Below are 26,579 nucleotides of genomic sequence, written 5' to 3'. Positions count from 1 at the left end.
CATTAACAGCAGAGATTACTCTAGTACTTCTAGAAGGGCTCTGATGCTATTTCTGAAATTCAGATGCCCTTGGGGATGAACCAGTAACCACCACAAACGCAACGTCTTCTATCACTTGACCAACGAAACCATCTGCTGTCAAAGAAAAAAGGAATCTTTGGCTCCCGATACCTGTTAAAGTGGGCATTTTCTCACCGACATCAAAGCGCCGGCACTATTTCGACGCCAGCGTCTGTGTATTTAATCCGAGGCCGGCTCTCAACACAAATTGCTTGTTAGCGAGAATAGCTAGGGGGGCCTCACGAGGTATGGGAGCCATCCGCTGGGAGGGAAGCTGCCCTGGGATCAGATTCTGTGCCTATGTTGTGTCCACAGCCCGCATACATACAAACAATAACTCTGCTCTGCTGTCATCTCCTCTGCTGAAGTGAACCAACAGCCTGATGTATCCATGCGCCGCCGTCCCCCAGACCAAGTGCTTTTACTCCCCGCGCAAAAGGCTCCCACAGTGGGGGGGGGGGTTTCCTTCTTATGTCTCCTCTCGCCCCCGCACGAAGGGGATCCATTTCAACCGCTTTTAGCAGCGCCACTTTGCGCTTTTGGTTCTTCAGATTCCCTCCCCTGAGGGTGCGACCGGTGGAGGGGGGGGTGGTGAATCAAGACGCCAGGTGGATGCTTGGAGAAGAGGTTGGGCTTGTGGCAAACAGAGCCACTTCAAGCCAATCCCACAGTGGTTGGATGTCCTTTTTTTTTTTGGTAATTGTCTGGCAGGAGGAAAAGAAACTGATACCAGCGCCTGGAGTGCCCCTGGTGCCTGGTTTAGTGTTTGTTGCTTCATGCTATCTGACAGTTGGTGCAACACCACCACATATCTTTTAACAATATAGGATTTGGTTTCTCAGTTGAAATAACTAACTTTCTCACTGGATGCCGATACCGCGGTCATATCTGTGCAGTAAATATGAGCTCAGGAAGTAGCCGGTTAGCTTAGCTTAGCACGAAGACTGGAAACGGGGAAACAGTTCCTAAGCGACCTATCTACCATCCCAAGGACAATGTTAGTCTTGATCCTTGATCCCCGGTACTTGCGCTACTGGAGGAAAACGAGTACCGTCTAAAGATGAACTATTTCATGAACAATGTTTAAAAAAAACTTTTTGCACTTCTCTCTCAAATGGTAGGAGAAGTCAAACCCAGCCTACTGAATCAACATAAGCAATTCTCAGTGTGCAACTTCCAGAAAAGGAGCATAAAACAAAGCCAATCAAGCCCACAATGCACTGCCATGCCCAACCTTTGGTGTTGCTAGAAGAAGGCTGGGAAGGCCCCATTCAATCAACGATGAGAGGCAGGAAGCAGGGAAGATACTTGGTCGTCTCCCCGCATTCAAACAAAACTTCAAACAATCCAGTAGCTCAGATGTTTGGGGGAGGGGGGCTGATTAATTCAAGACGAGTATTTCGCTAAGAGATCTGTTTCTGTCTCTGCGTGGTTTCAAGGCTTTCCTCTTAACTGGATAAACATTCCAAACGGGAACAGGGTCGGGTTGAAAAGAGGAGACGTAAGAAGTGAACTGGGTCGCAGTCGGGAGGTTTAGTCAACCTGATGAATTAAACAGACTCTCCGAGGCAATAACGCTCTACAACTCCCACACAATTAATTTAGGAATTCATAAGAATCGCTGGGCTGAGGACCTCTAACAGTCAGTTAGAGGTAATCATGTTTTTGGGGCTTTGTGACCGAGACCGGAGTTAATCTCATTTCAAAGTTAGAAGTCCTCTTTTCTTTTGCCTCATCAATCTAAAAAAAGAACCCCCCCCCCCCCCCACAAATGCAGAACAGCACACATCCTGTGCCTTCTTCTTCTAGAATAAAGCTATTTCAATCAGCTGAGCACTCTTGCGTGCCAAAGAATAATCAATTGCAATCAGCCTCAACACTTCAGTCTCAAATTGGCTGAAAAAAAGAAAAGAAACTGTCGCGAAAGCGAGCGGTATAGTGGGCTGCAGTGAAAAGCCCGTTTGAAAGTCAACCTGACGTCAAACTGGCTTTTCTGTGCACGGGCCAGAGAGAGAGGAAGTGAGGGGAGCTGACAGAGGCGAGGAGGAGGAGGAGGAGGACAGGCGGCGAGCCAGCACCTCGCATGCAGCAGGCCGACGTGCAGAGGAGAGGCAGGGCATCATCTCGACGGCACAGCGAGAGCAGGAAGCGGCTCACACGCACACACACACGCATGCATGCACCTCGAGTGGGACAAAGATCAAATGTAAAAGCTGTATGAACACTGATGCAACCGCAGAAGAGGTGCACACACACACACACACACACACACACACACATTGTGTGGGTGTAATAAGACAGCCAACAGCAGCCAAGGTCGGAGAGGCCGCCGGCCAGAAATCAGCCGGGCGGCAGCTGATCCTCCCAATGTGATCTTTACAGAGACAGAAAGAGTGATTGAGACGAGGAAAACAGTTCAATCTCTGAAGAGACAGAGAGGGATCTAAACCGATCAATGTCACTGCCACAGCTCGTGAGCCCACGGTCGATATACACCGTTAGTATGGCGTACCTGTGGTGAACGTGGCCAATTCTGAACTGGTCGTCAATAAAAAAAATTCTAAAAAACACAGAGCGTCGACGGGACCAAAAGAAGGAAGACAAAACGGACAGATAGACGAGAGAAGACGACGAAGATCACACCATCGCTTTTCATAGAGGCAGAAGTCATAAACAGCGGCGCACAAATTAAAAAGATGAAGTGTTATTCTGATGGTTGTGCACTGTAGCCAGCATGAAAACAGCTGCCTCTGCCATTAAGAAGACACTGATGAAACAGGTACCAGGGCCAGGAATAGAACAGCCACAATGGGACAGAAGAAGCCATGTGTCTGCCGACTATGCAGACGTCAAAGCAACGGACTTATGACGGACACGTCCCCGTCCCTCTTCGATATCGTTGCTGCGCCCGTCAAGCTCTCCGTCGGTGCACACATGCAGTCTGCAGTGGAGACGGTGGCCGACGTACCACTCGACATTTACAGCTGCTTTTCTTTTTAATTAAACAATGGGCATCGATTTCACGCAGGAGGAAGACCAGAGCGAGCTCCCCGTTTTTAGCCGGCGAACATTGATTTTTCTCAGAGAGGTGAGATTAATAAACTGAACACAATAAAGGTGTTATTGTTCATATTTTCCCTTTTAGAGGAGAGAGAGGCCTGTGAAGATGTGGAGGGGAAAACGGATGGATTTTGATTCGGAGAAAGTAAAGCTAGAGTCTAAAGTGCTTGATGATCAATTTGCGTAAAAAGTACTTTTGTGAGAGAATGAGACACATGTGGAAGAGAGATAAAGGTGGAATAGACTGCAGCACAGATAGAGGGAAGTGGGCTGCTGAAAAAAAGCAGAACAGAACAAAACCCAGACAGGAAAAGGAATGAGTGAGCGATAGATGAGGGGAAAAAAAGAGGCAGAAAATGAGATCAGGGTCATCACGGTGTGACCTGCTGTCTCTGGAAACAGTTCACTCTGCAGGAGCAGGAGCGTGGAGGGAAAAGGATACAAAGAGGAGCAGCTAAAGGAGCCGATTCAATTAAATACAGAAGCAGCTTCATTTAGTTTAGGAATTACAAGACAAAAGCAGAGGAGAGGGGGAACAGATGAGGTGGCCAGACAGGTGTGGCCGGTGCTGTCAAGGTCCAGCAATGGCGTCGACACGCTTTCTGTCTGAAGACCTTTCACCCTCTTCCACCACCTCTCTCGCTGACACACCTCCTGACCGACGCCCTTCTCATCAACTCCCGACAACGTCCTCGGTGACCTGAGCTGGACTGTGATGCTTTTGCAGAGGAACTGAAGCAGAGTCTTTTTCGGGGGACAGTTTTGTTGTTAAAAGTATCTCGGCAGTGAAAGGAATTCAGGGTTTGGGTTTTTGATTTGAAAAAATAAGCATTTTTCACACATACATGTGTTAATGGCAGCACCTATATATGTGATCAGCTACTCATGTCATGTCAGCAGAGTCCAACCACCATTTTTTTTTTTGTTGGTGGCAACAAACCAGTTTGAATCAGAAAACTAAACAAGAGAAAAAGAGCACGTCATCAGTTCTCTGTGTGGATGTATATACAGTTTGCATTGGAGGATATGTCCTTAAGTGTCCTCATAAAACCACAAAGGGCTAAGATGAAGAGAGACGATGCTCTGAGGAGGAAACGGCCCCAATACAGATGTGGCCTGATGAGGGTCAATCATCCCAAATAGAAATAGATGACCCAGCAGAGCAGAACAAAAGAACAGGACCAAAGTGATCCGTACCAGTCTCCTCTTGCACAGCCCCCACTGTGACCGCGTGAATGACGGTGTTAGATATTCAAGTATTAACAGGGTAATTAAATACAGACACAACGACGACCATTAGCCCTTCACATCCTTAAATTATGCATACGTCCTTTAAGCGAGCCGTGGCATTATATCAGCCATCAATGCCACATTAGTGGTAGAAGATTTATCCTGAACAGACCATAACTACTTTTTAATCAGCATGTTAATAATGGATCAAGCACACTGGATTGAGTAACTTGAGGGTGAGCAGGGATAGCTTTAACTGAAGCGAGGTTTATGGGGAAATGGAGGCCTTGAGGTCATTATCTTGCACAGGGTCAGCCACACAAACGCGCACACAAATCAATTTACACTTCCTCTACGGTCAACACACGCACGCCTAGATTGCAGCCACAATACACAGAGCAGCGCAGGCTTCTTTTTTTTTTTTATAACTGATGTAAATGAGTAACAACAAAAAAACCAAGTGTCTCTCGATGCAGAAACAGCTCTTCTCACCCGCCAATCACAGTGATTGTCACCGGCAGGCGCCCTTCGTTTATGAAAATGGCATGTCAGTCATTCCCTCCCACCCCCCCCCCACCCCCGGCCCACGCAGATGATAAAAACACACACACACACACACAGAGAGAGAGGAGCGCTGCTGATCAGTTAAGCTGCTGAATTCCTAATAGGACATATCCCATTAACCTCTTTCACACAGGGATCGGGGATTGAACCCCAACTGTACCTCACCACCACAGGCCTGTTTCACAACAGCGAAGCTATAGACGAAACTAAAAAAAAGCGCCACACATTTCATTCAGTACGTCAAAAAGGAAAGACAATCCAATTAACAAAAACAAAATCGATTTGCGTTCATTTAATTTCATGATGCACACAAGTGAGCCTCTAAGAAGCATATTAGATAAGCATTTGAAAGAAACACTTCATGCCATAAAGGCCGTTATAATAGCAACATGCATTCTGGGAAATCGCTCGGCCATCTCGGAGCAGAAGCATCATCTCCGTACAGCAGGCACGCTCGACTGCCCCCCCGGCAGCTGCCTGTCTCAACATTGTACATACAGCATATTAGTTTGTTTGTGTCACACCAACCCCAATGGGATACACAAGGGTATCCCCAGTGTGTGGACGGAAAACAGGTCAAATGTTATTATTCCCACAAAATATAACTGAGATGATGCTCACGTCTCTGGCCGCGTTTGTGCCACCGTGGCTTGTTATTGCGAGGGTGAATCAGCAATGAGCAGAGCGCTCGCTGAGCCCGTCATATGTCACATGTCCGTGTCGATTTATTTAACCCATACATCATGCACACACACACACACACACACCAGGGAACAGCTTGTGTATAATAGTGGGCTGGCTGGTTAACTCTCTTGCTTTTCCATTTTTCTGCATCTGCTCAAGTCACAGGGGAGCCTCCATGTTGACTGTGTGAGGAGAAGGGGTGCTATCTCTGCACATGGAGACGAGGCAGCGGGCGAGCAAGCAATTACAAGCTGGTAGGCTTCACCCCCTCACCCACAACGCCTTGGGGCTTGCTGCATTAGGGAATCATGGGTATAATGGGCCTCGGGGCCCCCCCCCCCCCCTCCAAAACAACCTACTAATCCCCTGTGGAGTGGGAAGGGGGCTGAATTTGGAGGGTAACAGGGCAGGGCGGACACCTCCCTCCGACAATGAGCCCCACCCCTGACACGCGCCAGCACCCCCCCACCCCCCCATCAAACACAGCGACATTCCCCTCCCTAAGGGAAGGAACCAGCGATGTCAGCCCCGGGAGAGCAGCAAACCCTCAGGCCCGACGCTGGCCCTCCATCGAGCGGGGAACATTCAATCAGGCCGCTGAGCACATTCTGGGTTTATCTGATGCAGTTGCTTCTCCCACAGCACTCAAAAGAACAGACCAGGAGCACTGAATCGAGCCTCTCCGGCCAAATCGGTGGAGAACCCAACGCACGCCGATCCAAACCGACTCGTTAAGACGGCTTAATTATGTGTCTAAATTATGATGAGCAATGACATGCTTGATCGGTTGTATCAGAGGGTCTTAATGAGAAGAAACTCTGTCTGTCGACAGCATTAACTCTGCTTCCACTCCGAACTCGACACAGTGCAGCCTCCGGAGTGCTCCGCAGTCAGCGATTAAGTCAAAGTGTGTTTGTCCTGAGTGACATTTGCGGCAGATTATCCGTCGTGCATTTCGGAGAGACTTTCTTGGGGACATCTGTGATCCAGTAATCTCGCCATTATACCTCACGCCTCCTTTAATCCTCTTTAATCTTATCAGTTTTACTGGACACCGAACCCTTCTTTTGTGTTCAAAAACATGACTTTGATGTCAAAGATTTTCTCCCTCTTTGCTCAATGTAACGTCTCCATTTAGGAATCAGACATTAACATCATCTCATCAATCTTTCAACCTTCTTGCTTCGGGTTAAAAAGCAGTAATCACTCCACTGGCGGGCTAACGGGCGCCTTAACACCAACTCGCCAAGAGCGCATTCATATTTCATCAATGGCAGCGGGCCCCCGTCCTCCCAAAGCACCCCGCTTGCACCAATATTTAGATATCTACAGCATGGACACTCATGAAAGGCCCTACAGGACTGGACGTAAAGAGAAACAACAGGCTTAAGATCAAGGGTGTTAATTCTACTGAGGTGTGATTTAACTCGGTACCATTTCAGGTTTTGCGATAAAGTGTGGAGACCTGTGGAGAGGCAACAGCTGTTCCTCCCGGCTTGAATCATTTAGGGTGAGACTGGGGGGGGTCTGGGGGTCAAAGGTCATTGCTGGTGAGAGGTTATATTTTGCCACAAGGACAAAGATGTATTCATCCTTGTCCCCCTGTAATAAAAAGAAAAGGTGAACTTGGAGACCAGCTCATGGAATATCTTCCCCTGGCCTGTGTAATAACCAGGCTAATAACTGAGCTGCAATCAGTTCAGCAACGGCAGAGTGAAAATGTGAAGGATTTCATTTCATTTCATTGGGATTACCTGATGAATAATGAATACAGGAATAGCAGTCAGTATGTTTCCTACAGTCAGAAGGTCAACCCCCCCTCACATCTTTCCTACAGGAACTGGAAGAGGGAACTTCGTTCAATAATTTCTGTGACTTTTCGAAAAGCGCCAATCAGACATCCATGGCCGGTTCATGCAGCGACTGGCCCGCTGTGGGGAGAGAAGGCATTTCATCTCGACTTTAAAGCCTCTCTTAAATCTATCCATTTGCCCACTTAATCAGGATGAATGATGTCCTCTCCAGACAGAGAACGTACAGCACAAACAAAACTACACATCACAAGCACATCAAGCTTTCATCATGAGCATCAGCCTGGAACAACACCGACACATTCAAACTGCTCTGATCACAACGAAAACTAACACGTACAATCAAACCGCTCCTCGCCGTGTATTTGTGTGTGTGTGTGTATCACGTAACCTGAATTGCATAACAGGAAAACATCCTAGTTCCTTCCTTAAAATAAAATAAAAAAGGGAAAAGACCACAAAGAAGTGCCACGTTGCCAAAACATGTCTTAAAAAGCTAATCACAGCCAATTAAGTCTTATTGATGTCACAGCGGGAACAATGCGGGACTTGGGAAGAAACTTAATCCAATTAACAGAACCCTCCCTCCCATCTTGGGGACAATGGTGAGCATTTAGCCTTCAAAATAAATGTCTTCCTTTCATCCAGTCAATTGAACTTTGACAGATGGGTTTAGGAAGCTAAACAGAATTAATTCATTCTATGGGAGCCGTGGCCTCCGGGGGACTTTGCGCCGCACAGGATTAAGTGTAATACAACTGCACAGTGGCTCTACTAAAAGTATCAGGGATTTAGCATTTACACAGACAGGGGAAGGGAAACAAGTCGACACCAGGGGGGGAATTTAGCAGTCAAGTGACCAGACCACGGAGTGTGACAGAGAGAGGCCGAAGGCTAGTTTCTGGTTCGCTGATTTCAGGTCGTGGTGGCAAGGTAGCATTTTTCTTTGGGACAGTAAACAACATTTCCAAAAGCCTGGGAGCCTGCTTTATTATGCAACCAGAAACAGAGCACAATGAGGCAAAATACATGTATAATCTGTTGTCATATCACAGCTGTGTAGCTTTTACTGACCACTTTTTGTCGTGGCATCTCTTTGCAAAGATTACTAGATGATTATTGGCTGCTTTCCACGGAGGCTGGGGGATCATGTAGGGGACCAGAGCATCACCCACACACACACACACACCAATATCTCTGGGGAATATAATTATGAGACATATAAGCCGCCTCTCAGCTCCAGCATCTCAATGAGCCCCTGTTTTTTGTTGCGGGTAAAGACATGCAAAGAAGAAATTCCAACCACACCAACAAGACAAAGTCTGTGTGGGATTTTTTTTTTCTCCCCCCCTCCTCCTCCTCCTCCTCCTCCTCCACCTCCTCCTCCTCCTCCTCCTCCTCCTCCTCCTCTTCCTCTACATTTGGCTTCGGTTGCGTTGTTGTCGCTTGTTTGTCTCACTTCAGTGTTTGATCCAGAGACTGCCTGGAACAATGCACCGAGACACACACACACATTACCAGGACCTCTCAAGGTCCACTGCAATCTCGATCCCACACACACCGAAATAAAGATCTCCTCTTTGTTTCTTTTCTCAGATTTCTATTTCTTTCGAAGAACTGGCAGAGGTTTGCGCAAATCCAGACATACACAGCGACTGACTGGCAAGCAGCTGATTTCCCCCTCCATTCAAAACAGACACAACATAACGAGAGCGATCGCAAAAAGCCCGTGTGTGTGTGTGGGGGGGGGGGGGGGGGGGTCAGAGCGACAACCCTATGCTCTGCAATGTGGCAGTCAGATTTAATCCAAGCGCTCATCATGGAGCTGATGCTGCCTTCCGATAACAGAAAACAAATAATTCATAAAACAATTCGCCATGCTGGAAAACCATCATCCGTAGAGCCAGTTCACCTCGAGCAAACCCGTGCACACATGCCCTACAACTGAAGGACAGCAGTTAAAAATACATTGAAAATAAACATAAAGCACGAGAACTCACCGACGCCGTATTTTTCATGTTCCGTAGGTATCCACATGTTTACGGTCTCGGCACATTTAAGTGAGCGGTCGGAATCGCGGGGAAATGCAGGTTTTTGGTGCTGTGTAACGCATTCTACTGGCGTGCTCTCCTCCGGTCTGTAGTAGGAGGCATTGTTTAGGTTACAGAGGGAGAGAGCGCGCTGCTGCTGCTGCTGCTGCCGCCGCTCGTAGTGGTACGGAGACGTGCTGCCTTCTAGTGCTGTCGGAAATGTGAGGATTGCGAGGTCAGCGGCACGCGAAGGGCCCCGGCGAAATGAGATTGTCTCGTCATTCAACAGCTTCGTGACATAAAGGGGGCAGAGAGCATGAGTTCCGTTTAAATTGACGTGTGTCAATATTTTTGTTCTTCATTTCACCATCAACGTTTAGCTCCGAGTTGTTTCGTTACACAAGCAATTTGAAGTTGCGGTGTGAAATTAAGACTTTAGAAAATATTGGATTTACTAGGACGAGGTGATGCTTTTTCTTGCAGACATGTTTGCACCATTAGCTTTTCTGTAGCCTGTAAATTTTTTATATATATATATATATATATATATATATATATATATTCAGTGAATTTCTTACACAATACTTAAAGCAGGCTAATTGGGCTGTACACTAACGTTAGCCATTTTTGATAGAAAAGCACGAGTTAACGTAAGCTAGTATTCTAGCATGAAACACACATGCTCTCAGTTTAAACATGCCAGCTTCCCTGACAATTTTTACAAATTGGTTTGTGCATCTTATTTTGATGATTTTCATTCGTTAAGATACAGGCAACAGCTTATTTTACTGACACTTTCATGATATTCCCCACAGGTATCACCAAATCCACACAGCGGGTTAAATAATTGCTATAAAACAAGTTATACAATGATGACAACTTACATAAGTCCTCCTCATTCTGCCACGGAACTGCAACGGACTTTCATTACTGCGAATACAGAAGAAAGATGTCCCACCTGGGTTTTTATTGTTTTATATCACAACTCCTTGAGTTTGCAAGCAGCAGCTGTGATTTACAAAACCGGACTTGGAAGCCCCGAGGAGTACGTGAATGCAGCGACAAACGAGAGCAACGCATTCTGGGACTTGTAGTATCACCCAGTGATGTCAATTTGGATATGAAGATCACATCGTATCTTTACAGTCGTGAGAGTATTTGGCTTTTGGGCTTTTCTATGAGTAGTTAGCTCATAAGAAAGAAAGAAAGAAATATGAATTCACTCTTTTCTGGGGAAGCTCTCATATTCCTCCTCTAACAATACACATAAGCACACATTCCCAGTAGACATTAGACCCCTCATTTCAAGGTATCAGTGTAGAACATGACCTTGTAACAGCGGCGAATCCCATCTTGGACCCACAGGCCTTCCGCTGGGACACCTGGCTCATGAAACATACATGAGACTGAATGAGAGGAAGCAGAAAACTGGAAGGAAAGCCCAAAATGAAAGAGTTGAACACACAGCTCTGCGTGTGCTCATATGTGCACGGTGTGGTGAGGTTGTGCATGCCTGTGTTGCAATGCATGTACACCCAATGTCACACATTTTTTACGAGCAGTGTCCTCACCATCTAATAAATCCATGGCACCCATACACCCCCCACCCCCAACCCTTTTTTATTTATTCCCTACTAACTCTCATCATCTGCTGGGGTTTTGCTGGTACAAAGGATATTTTTTGCAAAAAACCCATTCTAATGCACGTTCATTTCCCATGCTGCAAATGGTGCATTAAAATGCTTTGAAGTGTCCAATGTGCCTCTCTTTTCTCTGTCTCTCATCACTTGTTCGCATGTCTACTTACCCATCCAGCTTTGTAGTTTACATGGTGAATTATGAATGCGTGTGGCATGAAAAAGCAACCCTAAACTCACTGCTGGCTTGGTAGGTTAAAGTACAAACCATGTGCTGAGGGCTTCATGTGCCGCATGTCATCCCCCTTTTCTTCTCCGCCCTGTTTCTCTAACTGTACACAACAATACAGCATGCAAAGTAAATGCCACGGAATTCAACATTTGATGAAATATTGTATTCGCAGGAGCAGATAGAGCAGGATTCATTTTGCAGTGCGTATCCCTGTTGCAGCGCTTCATCCCCATTCGGCCTCCTTCGATAATTCTGGTTGGAGAGGTGGTGGGGTTGTGGGTAAAGGGTGGGGTGTAGGGGGTTGTTGGAATGTTCTACTTCACACATGAATAAATCATAAGCCGGAGGAGCAAAGTGAAATAGAAGCCCGATGGATTCATCCCTGTGAGGACAGGAGATTGGAGCCAATCTGCTCTTTTAGCAACTGGAAACTAGACCGTGATCTGCATCAGCGAGTCACTGCGCAAACTTTGGGCTGCCGTCGCATTTTGCTTGTGATGGAGGTGGAAAAATGTGGCAAGGTAAACAAGAAAACAGGAGTGGAACAGATAAGAAAGATGTTGTTGACTGCAGCTAACCGGGACCTGACTGAAATGCAATATTTGGAAAGAACAGTGATTACATGCTTTTTATCATTGCCTCTAAAGCACATCTGTTTGTATACTGTCAACCAACAGCATAACAGGACAGCATTTCCTTGATGATGATGTTTGTACAAAATTTGATGACGATTCATCCAATAGTTGTTGAGATAAGTTAGTCTGGACCAAAGGGATTAACTGATCAACAGATCAACCAATCAACATTGCCTTCCCTTCAACCAAATTGCTACTGTGGCTAAAAATACGAATCCATAGAATATTTCACTAAAATATAGTAAACGTGACATTGAGAATGATGAAGTGGCAGCTGAGGGGCTGAAGATGGAAAAAGTGGGAAAAAGGCAGATCAGAGGTTTCATATCTGTTTCCTGAAAGGATGTTCATGGTGGACTGAGGACAGGTCGACACACCCGGGGTTCTGTTTAGGGCTTGATTTCTCCTTCCCTTTATCTTTTCACCTCCCCTTCCCTTCCCTCTTATCCCTTGTCCATCCCCGGTGGTCGTACACACCTTCGTGTTTGCTCCGAGTTTCATCGGGGGTCCAATATGTTCCCTGCAGGGCTTCATAGTTGAAAGCATGACTGAAGATGATGGAAGGAAGATGGAGTCGGCCATTTACACAGACAGTTCCACTAGCCCAGATGGACTGTGAAGATTGCTCAGCATTTCCAACCACTCAACCACCAGTCTCTTTTCATCTCTGGCCCATGGCCACGTATCAACCCAACATCTGTGACGCATGAATCAAAATGGCTGCTTTAGCATCAACCAGGACTCCACCGCCTTTGAAACAAAACGAGTTGTAAAGGAGATGCGAGACGACATAGTCAGCGATGCGTTTTAAAGGCAAATTAGAGCTTTCAGGTTTCATTGAAGGACAACCTTGATTTCTTTTTCATGTCTTCTCATTTTCCCGGTTTGGGCATTAAAACATTATAACTACAACTCGGTTTATTTGTCAGAAAATGAGACGACACGAGGTTGATTTACTTTGCTGGCCGGTTGGAGCAAAAAAACGAAACTGGCTTATCTCAAGAGCCTATCACCTCCTCTAAGCACTTCTCAGCTTTGATTTAATTCACACCAGGAAGTGCAGGTCAGATGGGGGGGAAAAAACATATGCTTCCCTCAGCTCACACACAGCAGGCAATATCCTCACCTCCATTAGAAACAGGCCTCTAAAAATAGCCATGAAAATAGGCTGTGCCTCACAAGAACAACACCCCTCACTGTCCATTGTGCCATATGAAGGATGCATTTCACAGCCCCATACGTCTGATGAAGGATGAAGGAATAATGGCCTGAATTACTTTGCTTTTCCCAGACAGCACATTGACAGTATTGGCACGTTAACTGTAGCTTTCGAAAAAGAAATGAGTCATTTGCTATTTCTATATGACGCTTTTTTAAGATATAATCTACCCATGAAAGCCCAGTCATATTCAAACATGTAGATCTATGTACACACGTATACATGGACACATATTATGTACACATGTACAACACATGGTGTACAATATACAGTAGCCAATGTGGGATCCACAAAAAATACAAGCACTGTTAAAGAACAACGTGAATTTGAAAGAAATATAAATTTGTCAACACAGACACGTAAAAGCATTCAAAATAAATCAAATGGAGGGGAAATTCAAATGAATCGCTTCAACCTTCAAACGACTGCAGGGGCCATGCTGGCGGCTTTCAGCTAAACGCTAATATCAGCGTGCTAAGCTAACATGCACACAGTGACAATGCGACATTGCTGATATTATGTGTCCTGTAGTTTACCGGTTAGCGTGCTAACTTCACGCAAAACACAACGTAAAGCCGCAACCAATGAGAATGTCATTAGCTGCCTTAGGTTTGTCGTCATAAAACAATGGACACATTCATATTTTAAGCTGATGATTGTGTTCGGTGAAAAGTTTAGGGATCATAAAGTTACAAAAACGACCCTGAGGGGAATATGAAGGTGTGTACCAAATCTCATGGCAACCAACACTTATCCATCCTTCCAGCTACACTTCTACTGCTGCTGAAAACCCTTCAAAGCCTATAAGTATTGCCAGGTATCCGAGCATTGTCCTTAACAGTCTCTATCTGAACAACATGAATGACAGAGCAGCATCTGCAGACTCTGGATGAGAGCGGCACATCAGCTCAACTTTTTCCTCCTCTCTCCGCTGGGCCTTCGCATCAAACCTTGTTTTGGCTCGATGTAAAAATAGACCTCCTCCGTCTCCCTACTAAGCATCATCACGGAATACACCGACGGATGATTTGTCATCGGTTTGATGTGCAAAGCCGCACTCAGAAGCTATGAAATATGATTTGCGGCACAGAAATGGATCCTGTCACCTGAAAGTGTTCACTGTGGGAATCAAAAGACTGAAAGGTTCAGTGTTTCCTCCCATGTGCTCTCCTATCTAGTTTAACAGATACACCTAAAACGTTTCCGATCAACATGCTTCTCAGTCACTTCAGTCGGTTATTATTTCTTATTTTCGCCGACTGCTCCTTTCCAGCTGCTATTTACATTCGGAAATACATATTGGCTTCTTCAGCCACACAGGGTTTCACTTTTCACCACATTCCCAAAGATCTTTGATGCCCATGGGATCTGAACCCAGATCGTGTTACAAGATATCAACAAGTGGAGTCAAAAGGAGCTGCTCAGTCCCCTTTATGCCAAAACGTCATCAGTTATCTCCTTCAGCCTATGAAGTGATCTTTTTCATCCGCTGTGCCTCCAGCGAGCCGCCAAACAGACGAGCTCTTCAGCTGTCCACAAAATATACGATGTGGTCATTCGCCACCATGGTAACAATCAAGCCGATTTTATTTTAAACGCTTCCCCTGCTCTGTATGATTGTGAGTCCTCTTGGTCCACGATGATCATGTTTTTTTTTAACTGTATGGTAAACAACTGTCTTCAGACTCGAGTTGTATCCCAAGTTACAGTTTTTGGTTCATGGTAAGTGCAAGCCCCAGATTGGGCGTCTATGAATGTGCTTTTATGACTAACGTGGTCTGCAGGGCTCCCACGTTCCTCGTGCTGTTGCACACTGTGGGTGCAATATTACAATATACAGCCACCTGGACCCCAACACCCACCAGCGAAAACATAATTGTGCCTGCGAGTGTATGCACACACGCACAGACACACACACGCACACACACACACACATGCTGGACAGATGGCTGTCATAAATGGCTGTGTCTGTTAGCAAGTTGAAAGCAATCCTTTGCAATGTGTCCCCTCTCGACACCTCCCCACCGGCCCACATGCATGTTTCATCTCATCATAGCACACACACACACACACACACACACACACACACACACACACAGAAAAAATAACAAGTCATATTTTACGACTTAACAGTAATACTCTTCATACTTTATGGCTAAAATAGCCAGTTGACCGTTTGCAAAACATAGATTGCCCATATTTAGCAACTATAACCGGGCACAGCAAGCCTGCTACACTTTGGATTTGTCCACATGCTGAAGCAGTTTGCATGAGGTTGACTCAAAACAGAACGGCTTGAACCATCAAAAAGTCAGCTGGAGACAATGTTTACAACCAGCAAATTGAACAAATGTTCAGCAGTCATTTCAGCTCCCAAATCAACGATTTGCAGCTGCTGAGAAGCTGCTTTTGTCGACCACTGTCTGACATCCGCGTTTGTTCATTAAACCAAAACCATTGGTTGTTTCAGCAAAAACAATGGACTTTCCAATGACAAATTAGCTACAATAAAGGAAGTGACAACGTTATACATGTGCTGAAAGCGGATTATTAGGAATACAAAAGTGGAACTAGATAAAGCACAGAACCAAAATTCTACTGTCAGAAAAATCCAACTAAAAGAAAAAAGATGAAGGGAAGAGGAATCACACTGTACTTAGTTTCCTGATTTCTTCCACTTGTTTTGACTTTTATTCAAATGAAAGATTCATCACCTGATTGAACAACATGTAAATCGTAGAAAGCACACAAACATGAAATCTTCTGTTTCTCTGCTTAGTCATCCGTCTTACTCATATCTGTAAAAAAAAAAACACCACAGACCAGCAGTAGCGCAACCAGCTCTCAGCTAAGTGCTGTTTGCTCTTTTCTGGTTGGTGTTTAACTGTTCTGTCAGCCTGTTGACACGTGGGTGTTGGTGTGAGGAGCAGTCTGTGCTGCGATGAGAGTACCAGCCACACCTACATCCTGTAACTCGCAGAAAGAGGTGCCGTATAGGATTCACCACCTTTTTAGGCTGCCGTTTGAGTAAAAAGTAAACCCATGTCCTAGACCTGCTCTTAAAATATGTTTTACATTTTTATTTAATTTTTTATTATTTATTATTTTTTATTTTTCTCTGTGTATGTAATGTATTGACCCTAGGGTCACATTGTGTTTTTTATGCTTTTAAATGTCTGCTCTGTTAAGCACTTTGTGATGTTATGTCTGTGAAAAGCGCAATATAAATAAAATTCATTCATTCATTCACCAGCTGATCATTCACCAGCTGATCATTTCTACTTTTTGGATTCATTAGGCCCTAGGTGAACAAAGATGTCACGAGGGGTGTGATTACCAGGGGTGCACGAATGACATAAAAACATGCTGACACATTTAACTGTGGCCTGTGACACCTGTGACAACATGCAGAGGCATCAACCCGAGCCGCTGGAATTGCACACCGTCATCGCCAATGCTTCGATTCAGCAGAAAGTCAGCAGTTCGGTTATCTCTGGTAAAAACATGGCCGCAGAGAGAGAATGAGATGATACCCAGAAATATATAAGGCAAATGTGAATTTCCATAATGCTCTGCTTTTTTTTATAGAAATCATTATGCCATACATGATCCCAGTGAATATGCTAAGTCGGTGGTTTATGAAAGGCTGTGTGAGAACTTGTCCATGTGCGAGTGTTTGCATTTATGTGTTATTCTGAAGTAAAACTTAATGATTGGCAAACGTCCATGTAGGAACATTCTATCAGCTGGCTATATTATTTTTGAGATATGACTTTTTTTTAAGGTGACAAACTAGTCTAACATTGCTGTTCTGATTTTATTCAACTCAAATTGGATGGAGAGATAACCCAAAGCCAAATTTGATTGGTTAATTACATTTTGGTGCTGATTAAGATCTGGGACTTCCGACATTATATGATTATCTTCGTCATTGTTGTTCTGATGAGCTCATATGCTGGTGCAGGTCTGACACATCGACCCCCGGGGGCCTTAAAATCAGCTGCTGAAGAAAGAACATGAACTGAATCCTTGTAGTTTGAAAATTGCTTCTTTTTTTGCACTCATGCTTCAAACAGGGGAGACACTACACAAATAATGGGGTTTTCTTGAGGCTATTCCTCTGTGTCTATGTGTTTTTGAGCATGGTTGGGTACCAAAGAGTCAGCAAAACCAGAAGCAAGAAAAACTGATCTGGACAGATAAGTCAACAGAATTACAAATCCCAGCAGGATATGAAACAGCCCAGATTTCCTGTCTTGGGGAGCTCTGTCTCACATGTTGGATACATATATCATTTACAGGTCTTTGTGCTGCACAGTCATACACATTTTTGGATTTCACACAGCATGATGTATGTGTTTCAGTGCAGTTTTTTCCAATGCCATGACTCTGTATCTTACTCTGTGCGCATGTTAACCCGCTGAAATAATCAATGGTAATTTAACTAAGGATGCAAATTCAGCACGAAGTCAGTGCCTGTTAATGTGTGCACCATCAGAGTCAAGCGGACACTTTTTGGATAATTTAGAACACTCAACCCAGAGCTGCATCGGCTCTATCAGTGAACAAACAACACTCCAATCAACACTTGTCAATACCAAATAATTGTCGCTGAAAAATCAACATTCATTCACGTTAGAAGCTTTGCTGCGCATTGCGTGCTCTTGAGCACCACTTTAAGCATCAAATGTTCTTGAAAGAACGCAAAGATAAAACGAAAATTGATGGTTAGAAATTGGGGGTAAAAAAAGTAGGTGAAAGGAGGTTGGAAATGAGGTGACAGTTTGGCAAATAAACAAGAGGTGTGCGTGTGTGTGTGTGTGTGTGTGTGTGTGTGTGTGTGTGTGTGTGTGTGGGTGTGTGTGTGTGTGTGTGTGTGTGTGGGTGTGTGCTTTCAGTGCAGCTGTATTCAGGCTCAGATGAAAGCCGGTGGAGGGAAGATCTGTGCCCCCTGGCTCAGTGGGAGACACACCAGGCTTTACTCTTATAACCCTCTGACAGTGAGGTGAAGGGGTCCGTGAATTGCTGCTCCGCTCAGACAGGACTGCAATACAGAGATATCTTCAACCAGCACTCACACACACGCACACACACACACACACACAGCGCCCTATTTCAGGCATTCAGAAACAGAAACGATATAAAAGGAAAAAAGGAGAGAAATTATGAAACTGACAGAAACAAAGACAGACATGCAGTGAGAGGCGGAGGAAGAGAGAGACAGCTCTGCACAGATTTGCAGCAACAGAGAGGCAGAAAAATAAAACAACACAACTCCATTCTGCCTCCCACATCAAAAAGCCTCCTCTTCCAAACGTCAGGGCAGCTGGATATCAGGCCTGGCCGTGCTTCTGTGTCAGGCCCTCGTGGTTTGATTTGCTGTCCTTAAACCTCGACTGTCAGATGTGCTGCTGTCTTTCATATTTGAGATGCAGCTGCAGCTACAAGACAAGGATATGGCAGAGGAGATGGCCATTTCTCGGTGGCTGAACCGATGTGTGAGAGGTCAGGCGAGTGATGGAGAGTCAGACGGACTGGCACCTGGAGAAGGAAACAGCGGCTGTGTTCCCATGATTGAGATTTATCGCCTCAGGTAGTGTTTAATCCAGACAGATATCAACCTTCGGTTCTCTCCTTCGTACATTCCCTTTGAGAGGGAAGTAAATTGATTATGTCCAACATGTTGTTGGGGGAGCAGAGCTTCAATATATTTCTGTGCTTTGGTGTTGTTCACATTTACAGAAAAACACGTTTTAGCCCCCTGGAGGGAAACTGAAACACTTCTACGCTTAAAACTGACATGGGTGACAGTCCAGCCTTTAATCCAGGCCATGGAAATCAACAATTCTTTTATTCTTTCTCTATGTCTCTCTATCTCCATTCCTCATCTCTGGCCTGACAGACAGAGCCCAATCCCAGCAGATGTTTTATTTCTCCTCCGACTGTCACGAGCGATGACATAACCTTCAAAAGCCCTTTGGATTGGTTTCTTACATCGAATTTATGAATAACACCCTGCCATGATTACAGCAATTTGTCACTGAATGCTCAGCCCAGTCTATTATCCACCGAACATGACATCTAGCACTGTCAAATGAAGACCGAATCAATACAATGCGTGCAGCGCGGCGCAGTGCCAGGAAATGGTACAATGCACCTTAATATGTGTCTGGTATTAAACGACCAACAGTAATTAAGCAGTGAAGAACAAGATGGGCCAACAGTTTGATTTACACACATCATCTTTTTCTAGTTACACATGAGTTTGTGTAAATACTTATGAAATATTTATCTACGGTCGGTGGATGATATCTTAATCGTTCAACATTTTGGTAAATACACGTAGGTGCTTTCTTGCTGAGAGTTCACTCATATTTGTCTGTTATATATAAGGCTACAGTCATCAGCCAGTTAGCCTAGCTTAGCATAACAAGTGTGGGGGGGGATAGCTAGCTTGGCTCTATCTAAAGGCACCAACATCTGCCCACTAACAATATATCTGGTTTACCTGAGCAGAGAGGGGTGTTACAGGCCACCGTACATTGCCTCTTAGTAGAGGCAATGAATCATTACAAGTTTAAAGGAAACACGCACACATGTATGTCTGAACATCACCCATTTTTGTTCCCTTACATGCAGCCCAGAGAAGCATCATTTGGGAATATGTGCCAGACTAGTTCTTGGCTGGTAGCAGCGACTTCCTGAGTCTTCACTGGTGACGGTGAAAACAAAAATCCAAAAAATAGTCCACATGAGACAAGCTTTCGTACAGATTAAATAAATGAGATATAATGTGTTTATTGAGCTTCAGAGGTGCTGGTCGGCCTTTCAAAAGAGCAAGGGTCGCTCTTCCCGCCCCCTGTTTTCAGTCTTTATGCTAATCGAATATATAACCAGCTCCTGGCAGTATAGCTTCATATTTACCGTGCAAACAGTGGAGTGGTATCAATCTTCTCATCTGACTCGCTGCAAGAAAGAAGCGAATTAGCGTCTTTCACAAAATGTTAAACTATAATTATATACACATCGGTATACCCTGTATGTGACAAAGCCACGCATTGTACTATTTATAGCCCCGAGGCCCTTAGCGGCGTGTTCCCAGGACTTGCAACATGCTATGCAGCATTGTATTTACTGAAGGTCAGTGGTCACAAATTGCCACGGCTTTGATATTTCATATTTGGCGATTCACCTTGGTGCTGGAGCTTGGAGCTTGTAGAGAGCTTGTAGAGGCGTCTGACACGAAACCAGTATTCGTTGCCTCGGGGTCTATAGCCACGGTGCTTTTGAAGACACACACGCATGCCTGTTAGCAGCGCACATGTATGAATGCACACACCAAAATATGATGTATCTTTGATCTCTGTGCCGGCTGCATACATTGCAAGGGTGGATCTGTGGTAAAAGCACCTTGGAGGAAGAGAAAGCTGGAAGATGATGAATTCTCCGGCAATTCTCGAGAGAGAGAGAGAGAGAGAGAGAGAGTTGAGGCTTCATTATACATGAGGCAGGTTCGGGTGGGGGGGGGGCACGTTTGTCGTTTTTATGGCAAAGATGTAGTTTAACAGTGAAAACAAAATGTTACCAGTTGCATGTCAGTAATTCCAGCCAATGTTGCCATTTGTAATACGTGAGCAGATGTATAGCCAGCAGCATGACAGATTATATTAAATGGTATTACGGCTTAAAAGGCAGATTTTCCAGCCATATTTCTGAACCACTCACATCAGTTGAACTCCAGACAGCTAAAAAAGACGTTGGTACAGAATAGTGTCAACAAGTAGTGACAACTGATCTCTTTCTATTGCCCAAGCAGGGACAGAGAGGGGGGGGGTCCTCACATACCTACAGGACAAAAACACAAGCACACAACCAAACACCCAGATGCCTCAGCGGGAAGTATCATTCGCGTAAACATTGTGTTCGTGGCAAAATCAGAATCAATAAGTCAAGGAAGGAAAACAGACTCAAGGGGGGCCAGACTGTGAGAGAGCGAGCCAGAGAGGCAACGGTGTAGATGTAAGCATAGTATACAGTGCAGACAAAGGCAGACACACGCTGGGCATGAAGACAGAGACAAGAACAACAAAGAGACGTACATATATCGAAGCCTTTTTTGCAGGGAAGCCTGTCTTATAGAGTTCCCTTTAGCTGATAGTAGTTCGACAGCTCACAAAGTATCCAGCTGGGAAAAGACGAAGCTTCCTCAGGCAGCTGTTTGCTCCCCAACAAAAAATAATGGATTGTATTATTCAGCCCAAACACACTGCAAGTGGGAGCCTGCACACCAAACAACAACAGGAACATGAGCTGCTCTTTGGAGGATGGGCCCCCCCCCCCCTACACACACACCCCCCGTGATGTGACACTGACTTGAAATTGAGATGCATTTCAAACAATAAATAAAGACTGAAGTTTAAGTGGGACGCTAATTTGCAGAGTGACGCAGAAAATGCAGAAGAAGTGCAGTTAAATGACATGACGGTAAAAAAGGGATGGTTGAATTTAAGGAAGGGAAATTGAAGAAGCTGTAGAAATGATTGCTGTTGATAAAACATATGATAAACAACTGGACTGAATGCCTTACATACATCACGGTTCCAGCACAGTAGCCTGTGAACGTGCCTGAATATGGAAAGATATTTGCATGCATATGAACATAATTCACAAAGTCACACAGACACACAGAAATGTGTGCTTTTGAGGTGTGTGCATGCGTGTGTGTGTTTATGTGTGTGTGTGTGTGTGTGTGTGTGTGTGGAAATAAAGAGCTTAGATCTCTGGCAGAGCGGACCAGTAAGGCCGTGGGCAGAAGCAAGGCGCTGGGCCCCTGAGTCCCAAAACCATCCCCAATACTGCTGCCCTCAGCTAGAACCACACACACACACACACACGCACACACACACACACACACACACACACACACACACTTGAATGAATGAATGAATGAATTTTATTTATATAGCGCTTTTCACAGACAGTACTATCACAAAGTGCTTAACAGAGCAGACATTTAAAAGCATAAAAAACACAATGTGACCCTACGGTCAATAAATTACATACACAGAGTGAATAAAAAATGTTAAAGAATAAAATAAAAATAAAATAAAAATGTAAAACAAATGTTAAGAGCAGGTCTAGGACATGGGTTTACTTTTACACAAACGCCAGCCTAAACAGGTGGGTTTTTAGCTGGCTTTTAAAAGTATCCACAGTATCTGCGAGGCGTAGAGTTGCAGGCAGAGCATTCCAGAGCCTCGGGGCCACTGCCTCAAAGGCTCGGTCACCACGGGTCTTAAATCGTGTGCGTGGGACTGACAGAAGACCTAGAGCGTTTGACCTGAGAGTGCGGGCGGGTGAATAGGGGCGAAGTAGATCAGCTACATAAGTCGGAGCCTGACCATGAAGTGCTCTGTAAGTGATGGTGAGAATTTTGAAGTGTATCCGAGATGCTACAGGAAGCCAGTGGAGAGATCGGAGTACGGGGGTGATGTGAGACCGTCGGTTTGTCCTGGTGAGTAATCTGGCGGCAGCATTTTGGATGACCTGCAGACGGTTAAGAGCAGATACACTGAGTGATGTAAAAAGTGAGTTGCAGTAGTCAATGCGAGAGGAGATAAATGTGTGTATGATCATTTCTAATTCAGGCGTTGATAATACAGATCTCAGTTTACTGATATTTCTTAGATGGAAGAAACATGACCTGGACAGCTGCTTAACATGAGGGTCAAATGACATGGAGCGATCAAAGAAAATCCCAAGATTGCGCAGGTTGCAATGGGAAGCAGAGGAGAGAGGACTAATAATCTGCCTGATCATGGGGACAAACTCCTCTGGAGCAATAACTAGGACCTCCGTCTTAGAGTCGTTGAGTTGCAAGCAGTTTTCTGCCGTCCAGTCTCTGATGGCATTGACACAGTCCAGGAGCCTAGTTAATGTGAATGCCTCGCTGGGTTTGAATGACAGATGAAGTTGGATGTCGTCTGCATATAAGTGATAGGACACATTATAGCTTTTTATGATCGGTCCCAAAGGTAACAGATAAAGTGAAAATAACAGAGGCCCCAGAACCGAGCCCTGCGGTACACCACAAGACAGTGGAGAGGTAACAGAGGTTCTCTCTCTCCCTCTCTGGGCTTGGAAGGTAGAGAAAATAATGAGAGGGTGAGACAAGATGGAAAGAAACACTGCAAAAACTATAAGAACATGGGATAAACATGGGAACAAGTTACAAAGGAATTCATTATCTTTAAGAGAATAACATGTAACTTAACATGGTATACTCTTATCTTTTTCAGGTTTTTCTAATTCCCTGCCCTCCTTTCTTTGTTTCTGTCTCTCTGAATTACTAAGTGCCCACTGGCATAGTAGGCACACAGTGGTTATAATTCACAGTCAATCTGTGCACTGGACCGCCACACAGACTCATTTAAATACTGCCCACAGCCATTACTATATTTCTCTGTCTCTATCATTATCCGCACCTCTCCCCTGCCTTGCACACTTGACCTGCCCAGGCTTCCTGCCGTGACTGCTTCTACGCTTGTTTCTCTTTTGGACCATCACTCACTTGTGCATTCACAGCATCACTCCTTCACCTTCCAATCATGACTCAATCCCAGCTTCTTACCTTTCTGCGAGCCTTCTCTCTTTATTCATCTGTTCACCCAACCAGTTCCGAATCTAAAATTCACAAAGCTTCTATGGCAAGCATGCTGTGCTGTAGAGATCTTAAAGGAAAAATCCTACTGTGTGTTCAGGAATTATTTTTGAGGATGTCTTGTAATTTATCTTTCAACATATACCAAGTGACCTCTGACCTGCTTCTCCCATTGTAGGTCATGAAAGCAGTGTGAATGTATTCTTTTGGTCCCTTGGGGGCAGTGAAATAAACTGTAAACACGATATCGACACATCGTCACATTATACATTGATAGATGCTTGTGTCTCACTCACCCACTCACCCACTCACTGCTTCATGAATATCTTATTTGGTTTGTTGGAAAGCGCGATGTGGATCTCCGTGGGTGTCCATCTGCAGTGGTTGAGGTGTGAGTGAGTGAATGAGTGGTCAAGTGAACGAGCGAAAGAGGGGAATTGGAGCATGGCGAGAGATTCAACCTGGGAGTCGTAATCTTCTCCAGCTGCTGCCCACCATCTCTCCACCTTTCTCTGTTCTTTTGCTTTTTTTCCTCCAGATTCCCCGCTCTCATGTCCTGATCAACCCTCCCCCTTCCTCCATCTCCACCCCGGTGTTATAATCGTCCACACTGCAGGAGAAATCTAGCTCAGGGTACCCATGGGCTGTGTTTATCCCAAGCTCCAGGCTCCCCAGGCAGGCAGGCGGGGGAGAGAAGAACCCCCCCCCCTCCCCCTCCAAGCCTCACCGCAGGTTCACCGGAGGTTCTCATGGCTTCACTGCATGCTGCCCTGCAGCGCACAGTTTGTGTAGACCTACAGAAAGGAAAACATCACCAAGGATGAGAGATTATATTGGATTGCGCCCCATTTGTGGAGTTAATATAAAGCAAAATCGATCAGACTTTTGAGTGAATGGTTTGTGAAAACGAGTCATTCTTTCTTTCAATTTTGTTTTCCCAGATAGTGCAAAGAGAACAAGTTGTGGGAATGGATTGTTTCATTCTAGGTGCTGAAACTCATCCCTGCGGTTACATAAGGCGTCATAACAAGCATCACACTTCCTCCTCTTTGTGACTAGAGGGTTGCCAGGCAACTCCATGAACGTCTGCCTGCTGCGCACCCTGCAACCTTTTTGCGGCACACACACGCACACACACACACACACACACACACCTTTTAAATCACCTGCTCTCCTCTGAGTGTCGTGCCATAGAGGTAGATGAGCCTACTTGGTCCTGTTATCTGTGTTTATTCAAGCTAATCACGCTACCAAAAGGAGAAGTATGAAAAGAGAACAGAAACTTCACTGGACACCAGATGACAGCGCGGAGTTTCCCAACTGACTTCCTGGATAGAGATGGCCAAATGAAATCACGTCTTCTTTGAAGTCTTGTGTCTTCGGAGTCGAATTCCCTTGCTTCTGCCAAATGTTTTGTCGACGCTAACAGACTAAGATCAGTCACTATCACAGTGCGTCTGATTCGGTTGCTGCAAAGCCGGACGATGACGACAGATGGGTGACAGGAAGAACACAAACAGACTGAGCTATCCAGATGTGCGACGTCATCTTGCTGAATGAGCAGAATTAGCCGGAAGCTTTGAGTCCCCATGCAGTGTCTGGTCACTTTTAGTCAGACAGACATGACTTTGACAAATATAGCTGTCACTGCCATGAATGACCCAGTGTGCCAGTCTGTGATTTCTTTCAAATTTCTCAATACTACTCCACTGTGATCGCACCCTGATGATGTCGGTGTACTCTGACACTGGGCTTTAGGGCTCCATGATTAAACAATCCGTTAACTGTCCCTCCTTTAAAATGGATTATTGTGGGCTCCAAAATGGATTCACACTAGACGTCCTCTGCATGGCGAGTGCAGGTGCGTTGACGCTGTGTGGTATGGGAAACAGAGGCAGCCCTCATAGCCCTGAACGGATGCAAAGCCACACAACAAAGCCATGTCTCGAGTCTCAGAGATCTAACACAGGCCAAGCTTATCTCACATGAAATACTAGCTTTATGTTTCTAATGTTTTGTTGTAAGAAATAACATTTAACATGACGGGGCACTGAGTAAGCAGAGTGGACTTCTTTAGCGCCTCAACAGGAGTGACACATGGACAAACATGTTGCAAAGATCAAACTTTCAGGCCTCTCATATGTGTCTTTCATCTGCATCTGGATTTTAACTCCAGGTAAAAACAGAGAGAGGTTGTATGTTTTTCGGCTCTGATGGTACAAATAATACCACACGGGTCGATAGGCACTGTAATATCCTGTTTGTTTGTTTTTCCTCCCCACAGGCACATGCACAGACAGAAAAAGAAGAGAAAAAGAGAAGCGGAGAATTGTGCAAATGAAAAGAAATGTTGCACAAGATGCAGGCTAGCGTATAAAACTGAGGTGAAGTCATCCAGCGCTCGAGATTCCCCAATAGATCGTCTGCCTGTTTGAATAGCCTTTGGGCATAATGTCCTCTTTAGTTGGGATTCCATTGTCTGGGAGGCTGCTGCCTGCACAGACATACGCAGACTCCAGCATAATTCACGTACAGTGTTTGATTTAAAAGGGAAAACCGACATAGTATGTATCATGTAATAACTCAGATGTCAACCTTATAGGGTAACTGGGAAGATTATCTTTTTGAAAATTAGTAAAACAGTTTTGAGCTCATCACTGAACAGTGTTATAACTTCAAACAATTCATTCAGCTCGCCTCTCCGGGTGGCTGCACTCACCGGCCGCCTCCCACGTGAACCTTTTAGAAAGGATGTCG

At 45.0% G+C, this 26,579-nt stretch overlaps 1 protein-coding gene across 3 annotated transcripts in view; it reads right to left on the bottom strand.

The window, feature by feature from the left end:
• The window catches only part of dock4b (dedicator of cytokinesis 4b), a 90,703-nt gene extending 81,187 nt beyond the window's left edge, over positions 1-9,516 (bottom strand). For all 3 annotated transcript variants that reach the window (XM_079294802.1, XM_079294801.1, XM_079294800.1), the window contains exon 1: positions 9,410-9,516. In XM_079294802.1, coding sequence (XP_079150928.1) covers positions 9,410-9,446 — 37 coding nt within the window. In that variant the 5' untranslated portion in view covers positions 9,447-9,516. The remainder of the gene's footprint in view (positions 1-9,409) is intronic.
• Positions 9,517-26,579: the final 17,063 nt, after the last annotated feature.

This window comes from Melanostigma gelatinosum (assembly GCF_949748355.1).
Source record: "Melanostigma gelatinosum genome assembly, chromosome: 22".
Taxonomy (NCBI): Eukaryota; Metazoa; Chordata; class Actinopteri; order Perciformes; family Zoarcidae; genus Melanostigma; species Melanostigma gelatinosum.
The sequence above is the reverse complement of the archived record's forward strand: the minus strand, read 5'-3'. Positions and strand labels throughout refer to the sequence as shown.